This window comes from Copadichromis virginalis, linkage group LG22 (assembly GCF_057382275.1).
Source record: "Copadichromis virginalis isolate Kocher_CV1m ecotype Utaka linkage group LG22, C_Virginalis_male_GT1.1, whole genome shotgun sequence".
NCBI lineage: Eukaryota > Metazoa > Chordata > Actinopteri > Cichliformes > Cichlidae > Copadichromis > Copadichromis virginalis.
The window spans coordinates 5,273,626-5,282,352 of record NC_140638.1 but is presented as its reverse complement, the minus strand read 5'-3'; the positions used below and the strand labels follow the sequence as shown (position 1 = coordinate 5,282,352).

The following is an 8,727-nucleotide window of genomic DNA, read 5'->3' as shown; positions in this document are numbered from 1 at the left end:
CATGAAATAATTGCCAGGATTTTTTTTTAATTTATGACTTATTATTTGTATTGTATTGGCTAAATCTGGCTTTATTTATTATTACTGTTTTTATTGCTTAAAAATGTATTACTGTCAAGGTGATCTAAATACAGATAAGGCTCCCATGCGGGGCTCCAAGTGAATACAGCGCATTTAATTACAGTGAATAACAAAACACCATTCAAAAAAAGTCAGAACAGTTGGAAGGTTCAGTCTGCAAAAAGCTTAAATCCAACCAATGTCAGTTTTCTCCCTGAATTTACCAGAGTCAGCGTCACCGCTTGATGTCTTGAAAACTCCAAATGCTGCATACAGGGAAAGACTCACTATAAATTAAAACACCAATAAGAGCGGTACTGCTTCACTAACCACAAACCAGCAATTATGATTTACTGCTGTGTCCTTATGAAATGAGCTCATGCATGCAGGTGTGCTATTACCACCAGGTGTGTGAGCCAGAAAGGGGGAAAACTCCCCTGGTTCCAAAAATGCACATGAACGAGCGCAACTACTCACACACAAAGGGTAAATGGTGACCAGACCAAAACACAACAAAATGCTCCTTAAACGAGCAGAGATAATATTATTATTACAAGGAAATCAGTCATATATATGTGTGTGTGGTGTGTGTTTGTCATTATTCCATTAAGAAAATAAACAATTGATTTTACAGTTTAGATTTATATTTTCCATTTTATTTTTCTCTGTTGCATATTCTGCAAACATTTTATTATGTGCATATAATCTGTTTCTCATTAAAAGTTAATGAAAAACAGATTTTAAGAATTCAAAACAGTTGTAACTGTTTTTAATGTTTTGAATTCTTAAAATACATATTAATCAGCGATAATCTTTCCTGCATCCTTAGAAAAAAACCCAACTTCTGTCCAAAACCAATGATCAATAACCTAAGCAAACAATAAAATATTAGAATACCAAGTCAAAAATATGAACATTAAAATGATCCATTGTGGTAAAGACAGGAAGTTGCTCACAGTAGAACAAAAACATGAGTAACAGATGACAAACCTTTATGAAATTTAACACTAATGATGTCTAATTGAAGTTGGAGAACTACTTGGATTATTCAGAAATTTTAATTTTCCTTATGTCATCAGTCAAAAATCATTTCTCACAGATCCAGGTCTTGGATACAGAAGATTGTGATCGTGTCCATTTTCCCTTAATTTCACAGCATACTGCAGAAAAACCATGAACAGGATCCTGCTGGCCTGGCGCCCAAAACCTGTTGGATAAAAAAAAATATTATATTAAACTAGACTAAAATCATGTCAATTGTCACATTTATATAACTATGACTCTCTATAAGCACTTTCCAGATTTCTGTCGCAATTGACCTGCTTTAGACTTTTCTCTGAGTATCATCATGTACATTAACAGTTTTCAAGTTTTTTATGAATATTAAATCTTCATACTCTTAAATCTTAGAATAAAAAGAAGGCAGAGCTGACTCTCTGCTCTTTGAAATTATTTTCTCAGCTGTTTACAGACATCGGTTTTAAATGTGGGTCATATATTCGGTTGCTGATGTAATGTATTGCCATGCTGTCTTCCAACACATGGTGGTATTAAATAATAACTTTTTGGTTTTGGTTTTAATTTAAAGGAAAATGTCTCACGCCTCGGTCAGCGGGGATCCATCCACCCATTCCCATTCATGTTCCCCAGTTTTACTTTTGTAACCGGCTGTCAGACCAATCCAGGAGTCTCCTCTCATATTCAGTTCAATAAATTCCTAATTGAAAACAGACATAAATATTTCGGCCAGTCATAATTCAGTACTTCTGTTGTAGTAATATCATGTTGTGAATTTGTCTGAAAGAAAAACTAAATGAGATGAAACATTTCAGTTCACTTCTCTTGTCCTTTATAGAATAGATAGATCAATAGACAGTAGATGGACAGATGGTCAAGACACAGAACTTCTGGCAGTTGCATCAAACAAACACACCCACCTGTTCCTCTTTGTTGTTTATGATCACCAGGTTGGCTCCTCTGGACTGACAGTCTGCCTTGCTGTCAGACCAAATTTTCCTCTCAGTGGATTTAAAGTAACAGCTCATTCCAAATTTGGCCCAATCGACAGGACACTTCACTTAAAGTCAGACACATGATACAAAAACAGAATTCACGTTTTTATCCTTCTATTGCTTGTGTGTGTTGTGACATGTGCAGGCTTGTGAACAGGAAGACTTGGTGAATCTTAATGACATCATTAAGTGAAAAAAAAACACCAGACTGTAAAAGTGCACTTGTCTCAATAGAGCTTCTATGAGGACAAAAAAGCCATAGCACTCTCTGTAGACAAAGAGAAGGTCATAGAAGCTCAGATAAATTATGAAAGCTCGTCATTCCTTTGGTCTGGAAAAAAACACATTTTGCCAACGTTTTGAGGCTGGGGTTCTGACATACTGTTGGACTTCAAACTCTGGTTGCACACATGAGTCTATTTATCAAATTGTTGTTCCTCAGCTATTCCATCCTCAGGTCCTAAGCTTAGTAAGAGTTGACAAAAGCACAGACGCTCTGTACTTAAGTAGAAATACACTACTGTTAACAAATACTCCAGTAAAAGTTGAATTACTGACTCAACTTCTTTACTCAAGTAAAAGTAAAAAAGTACAGTCTTTGAAATGTGTTCAAACTGAGAAAGTAAAAAGTAGCTCTTTAGAGGACATTTCTATTTTTGTGCAAAGCTAACTGAACCTTGTGTTATATTAACATAATGATAAAGTAATATCAATAGATAAGAATACAAACTTCAGTCTAACTTTTTAAAATTCTAATTATACTCAGCTTGAATCAGAAGAAAAAGAAAGAAAATTAAAACGATTGCCTCTAAACAGGAAAATTTGTACAATCAGGGATTAAAGTGGATTCACAAGTTTGAGGATCCCTAAAACTGGTTGTAATGGTTCAGTGTGGGGAATATACAAGGTGTAGGTCTATTAGCCTGTTAGTTTATGTTGTGGGGTTGGGTGTTGATACTGGAGTGCAAAATTACTGATGGAAGATGGACAAGAAAAGGTCAAAGCCATCAGGTCCTCAGTTTAGAAAAGAAGAGAAAAGTAGAGGAGAAACGGGCAAAAGATGCATGTAAGCAGATTTGGATGCCGGCAGGTGTCATGTCTCCTGAAACTAGGGTCAGGACTCTGCAGTCTATTTACACCTACAGGCCAGTGGACACTCTTTCAATGATGAGGATGTACACATCCTGGACAGGGAGGAACACTGGTTTGAGCGCGGAGTCAAGGAGGCCATTTACATGAAAAGGGAAAGACCATCTCTGAATTGAGTATCTTGTTTTGTTTCTTGTTTTGTTTTTCTTTTTGGTTAAGTTTCTTATTTCAAATTCCTTGTTTTTGATTTTGATCCCTGTATAGATGTATTATTATGTCCAGCAAAAACGCTACCATTTTCTGTTAACTTCCTGTGTTTTAGTCCTGCATTTTGGTCCTACATGCTACCTGCCACACAGCATAGCCATGGCATGATTAGTGTGCTGGCAGCTGAGTGGTTGATTTTACACAGAAAGAGTACACTATATTACAAAAATATGAAGTGATTGCACAAAAAATACAACATGCAAGTAACACAGCTCCTGTGAATAATTCAGTAATGTGAAAAGAAAATCACCGTGCAGTACTTTTGCGTTAAAAGCACCATATGTATGAATGTTTTGGTCAATACTTGAACAGGGCTGTTGTAAGCTTCAGAGACACATATAAGACTGCAGTCTGGCTTCCATGTCCCAACGCTGTACAGTCATATTTTTTGGGGGGCGGAGGGGTGTGTGTGTTAAAAGATTTCTAGAAATGAGAGCGTGTCCATCAAATGTTGGATGGATACCATTTCACCTAATCACAGGTTTTCAACAGAAAGTTGTGCAATTATTTACAAAGCCCACATAATTTTCTGGACACTCCTCAGACTGCTTGTTGTTTTAGGAAGACTAAGAAAAAACTGTGAAGAAGGGGGGAAACAACTAAAGTACTGAAGTGCTCCATAGTATAGTGGTTTACATCTTCACCTAATAAGCAAAAGATCCCCTGTTCAGTTCTCAGAAGAGACACAAATCCTTTTGGGGTTGTGTCGGGAAGGGCAAACAAAACAAATTGGCAGTTGCTCCCCATCTGTTTGGGTTTTCAACTGCAACACATCATACTACAACTTTTTTTAATACACTATACTGCCAAAAGTAGTCAATTGTCTTCCTTCACATGGATATGGACTTGAATGATATCCCATTCTTAATCTACAGGGTCTAGTATGATTTTGGCCCACTCTTTGCAGCTACAAGAGTTTGAGGTTTGTTTGTTGCTTTTTTGGCTCACAGTGTCCACTCTTAATAACCCCAACGGCGTTCTTTTAGGTTGAGGTCGGGACTCTGTGCAGGCCAGTCAAATTCTTCCACACAAAAGTTGCTCATCCATGTTTTTAGAGAATTTGCTCTATGTACTTTGGGTGCTGCCGTCTTTTAACAAGAATGGATATCCCTAAGCTGTTCCAACAAAGTTGGTAGCATAAAATTGTCTAAAATATCTTTGGCATTGTGCTTAGTAATGTAATGCTTGTATCCAGGTTCTCGGCCATAGAAAACCCTTCCATAAAGCTCTGTTCTTGAGCTAATCCAAAGGAAGCATGAAGTTTGAAAGTCTGTATTGATTAACTCTCCAGAAAGTTGGTGACCTCTGCGCACTATGTGCCTCTAGTGTCCCTGCTCTGTGATTTTATGTGGTCTACCTCTTCAAGGCTGAATTTGTCATTCCTAATCACTTACACTTTGTTATAATCCCACTAACAGCTGACTGGAATATTAGGTAGCAAGGAAATTTCAAATGGACTTGTTGAACATGGTACCACGATGGAATTCACTGAGCTTCTGAAAGCGACCCATTCTCTGAAAACTGTTTGTAGAAGCAGTCTGCATGCCTCGGGGTTTGATTTTATACACCTGTGGCTATAAAAGTGATTGAAACAGCTGAATTCAGTGAACACTTTTGGTAATAGTATATTACAACTGATATACATTCACTTCCATGGCCTAAGAAGAAAATAGTTAATAAAACAAGTATAAAATACAATTCTGAGTACTGCTATATTTGCACATGAGGCACAACTTTCTTACCTAAAAGTTGGGTTTGCAGTTGGCTGTAATTGTTGCTCAGTTTGTTGTATTTGTTCTGCAGCTGCTCTTTTTCCAAAGTGACTGAAATATCTGCTTAGAAATAAAACAAAGCAAAAACTAAAAACATCTAAATATTCTATTTTATAAATACAGCCATATTTTTATTGTAAAAATCAGCATCGCACTTTTTTTTCCAAAGTAATTTTGTTATTCACTGTTACCGCTCTCCTTTTACCTGCATGTGTATGTAAGTGACTAAGAGCATTGGTTAGCATATGACTAATAACAAACATGGACAGGTCTATTAACAGCAGATTAGAATATTTAACATAGAGGATTAAACTATAACTTTAGAAAATATGGACAGATTAAACAGCAGAAAAAAACAGCTGCCACAGACAGACCATCTTTATCTCAAAAGGAAAAGTATAGTGTGTGTAGTATTAAGAAGAGATGTATGAATGATAATGGTGAGTTAGAAGATATATCAGTTTCACAGATTTGATTTTCATGAATCACAGGATGAACTGACTATAACTACAATTACATTTCCATTTAAATAACAGTCTGATGTTGTTTGATGTTGCTAGTTCTAGCCTTATTCCTTCAGCTGCAGCTCCAATCTGAGGCTAAATGCTGTGAGAGCAAGCACAGAGCAAACCTTTACAATATATCTAAGACCTACAGATCCTCCTATTAACAGCACACCAGTGCTTGTAGATGTTGATCAGGCATGGTCACGCTATTTCCCAGTGAACTGATTGGTCAGTAAGCAGTTGCATAGTATATAATGATCTCAAACCTCTGTAAGATCTCAAGCTTAGGACTAAACTTGAAAATAATGCTTTATGGTACAGGTCTCAGGAGTCAAATAAGGGAGATGGTTAGCTTAGCATTCTTTAGTGGGCTTACAACATTAAAATGACTGTAAAACGATGTATATGATGATATATAAAGAGAAGATACGCCTACTCTGGTTACATTGTCAATTAAAGAAAAAGAAAAAACCTCAGCAGTGGTCATATTGCAGAAGCAGTGTAACACACATGGGGAAACACTGTAGGGCGGTTGCTTTAAATGGAAATATGAAGTCAGAAGAGGAAGGAAACAATAGTAGACTTGCAGCATCAAATAATGTTGCTTAAAAATATCTAATGTGGAAATAATACTGCCGCCGTTATTGGAATAAAATTCCTCACAGCGTGTCGTGATTCCAGCGAGAATCAGAAGATACAGCACTCCCAGGCACACTTTAAAAGCTCTGAAACAGCTTCTTTTCTTCTGTGTTTGTCCATCTATAAAGAAACCATTAATGAAGCAGCGTTGACAGACTTTAAACATCATTTTTTCTTTAAGTTGAATTAACCTGTTATGACAAATTTACCATAAGGTGACCATGTGGTTATAGTCATAGGAACTAAAACAAGATGATGATGTGTTCTTCTAGTCACACTAAACACAAGTTGTTTTAAAACAAAAAATACAAACACACGAATCCTGAAGATTTGTTTTTACGTACCGCCTTGTGGTAAATTGACTTCCTGGTACTGCGTCTTCACCTCTCCATTTTCATTGGCCCCACTGCTGTATTTCACTCTAAAATGTGGGGCAGTTTCCAGTTCTGAAGACATGTTGAGATAAGATGTCTGACCAAGAGGCACTGCCTGTGTGTTTCTCTGTGTCGGGCTACAATGAACTGAGCATATTGAGGAACTTCAAGATGTTACTCAGGCAGTGTTTCCCCTTAAAATGGGGATGATGCAAACATAGCAGGATATTCACCACATCCTGCTAACTCTGTCTTCAACACCAAATTATTTCTGTTATGTTCTTTCTCTGATCTTTTCCTCTCTTTGTTCTGTCTCTCTCTCCATTTTCATTCTTCCTCATTTGGTTCTCCTGACAAACTGCATAAAACCTTTTTCTTTGTTTCATCATCCCAAATTTACTAGTCTGCTTTAAAACAACTGTAGTGCTTTTTTTTTTTTTTTAAAAAAAAAGATGTACGTATCCATGTGGATAGTTCTATCCAAATATGGCCATTCAGGCTTAAATAAATAGCATACCTGTTAGGACAGGAAATGCAGGACCATTTCATATTTCTTTGCAATGTTTACCTGCCCCAGTAAGGATAGTCTTGCAGTGAAAATAGAAATATGTAGAGGTACCTTATACTTCATTGTACATTTTACAGAATCTAAATTTTGCCAGATAAAATATTTTTGCATTTGTTGGAAGTTTAAATGTTTGACACAAGCACTGTATAAAGAGTTATTGAGTCAGCTACAATGAAGTAAGAACACTGAAGAAGTAGAGACTTTCTGACTCAACTAAATGTTTTCAGTGTAAATTCTCGTCAATTGATTAGTTTTGAAACCACCAAGAGCAGCAAAGTGCTGTTTGGTTATCACTGTTGCCCCTCAGTAGGCCTTTCTTGCATGTTTCTCCCTGTGTCTGCATGGCTAGCCTAAGTAAATCACCAGGCATCTCCGAAAACGTTAGAGGACTTATGCAAATATGTGATGTCTTGATAAATTGAGCAGGTATTTGCAGTTTACACAGCACCATTCTCGCATGGAAATATCTTACAAGTTTATTTTGTGACCCACAAAGAGTAATATTTCAAACTCCGCCACTCTGTGTTCCTCCGCCACTGCATTGTTTGAGTTTTGGACGAAATGGATTCTGGGATAATCCATTTCCTCATAACGAGCTGATTGGAGACCAAAACAGCCAATCAGATTTTTTTTTGCATCCAAGTCTGTGATTGGCTGGTTTTGTGGCACAAATATAACGTTGTACAGAAATAGTTGAGCGCGCACGGGCAGAAATGTTGAGAGCGCGAGCAACACATTATGAGCGAGCGCAAATGCAAAAACTGAGCGAGAGAGGCTGCTATTGTGCGTGTGTATGGATAACAGCAAACACTGAAATACATTTTTTGCATGCAGCAATGAATTTTGTTCACTCAAATTTAGCTTTTCATCTCAAAATCAATTTGTCCTCAAAATGCAACACTTGCACCTGCAATTTTTTTTACGTGCGCTCAATTTTTTTTTTACGTGCGCTCAGAATAGTGGCACAAAAATAACGCCATAGTACCCTGCCTCCTACATGATGAGATTACTTACACTAAGCTGGATAACTGGTTAAGAAAACAGATGGATGAATCTAACAACATTCAAAATGATTAAAAGTTCAGTTAAATAACTTTTAAAAGCTGGAATTGTGTCAGTGAAGAGAGTTTAAGACTGAATTTCTGGTGTAGTTTGGGGTTTACACATTTGTGTTACATGCAGAAGGTCACTAGTTCAGTTCCAGTCTGTGACTGGATTCTCTTGAGGTTCCTGAGCAGAAGTTGAAAATTAAGGTACTTAAACTCCACCACATTTGACTGTAAAATATGGTTGGCTATTTTTACATCACATTTATCCAATTTATTTACAATTTGTATGAATATTTTATGAAAGAATGTTTAATCATGTGTTATGAATTAAACTGTAAGACACATAGAAGCATAACAGGGTTTGAAAGTGTATCTGCTGCCTTTCCTTCCA

General features: G+C 36.8%; 1 protein-coding gene and 1 long non-coding RNA gene across 2 annotated transcripts in view; both read right to left on the bottom strand.

Moving 5' to 3' along the window:
* Nucleotides 1-8,727, bottom strand: part of LOC146682505 (uncharacterized) — a 73,733-nt gene that overhangs the window by 27,748 nt on the left and 37,258 nt on the right. The window lies entirely within an intron of this gene.
* On the bottom strand, nucleotides 1,283-6,839 carry LOC146682508 (CD209 antigen-like protein A). Its single transcript, XM_085446706.1, has 5 exons — nucleotides 6,690-6,839; nucleotides 6,370-6,465; nucleotides 5,171-5,260; nucleotides 1,998-2,137; nucleotides 1,283-1,777 (listed from the first exon to the last, which is right to left on the bottom strand). The coding sequence occupies exons 1-5, from the start codon at nucleotides 6,799-6,801 to the stop codon at nucleotides 1,658-1,660; spliced, it is 558 nt and encodes a 185-aa protein (XP_085302832.1). The 5' UTR covers nucleotides 6,802-6,839; the 3' UTR covers nucleotides 1,283-1,657.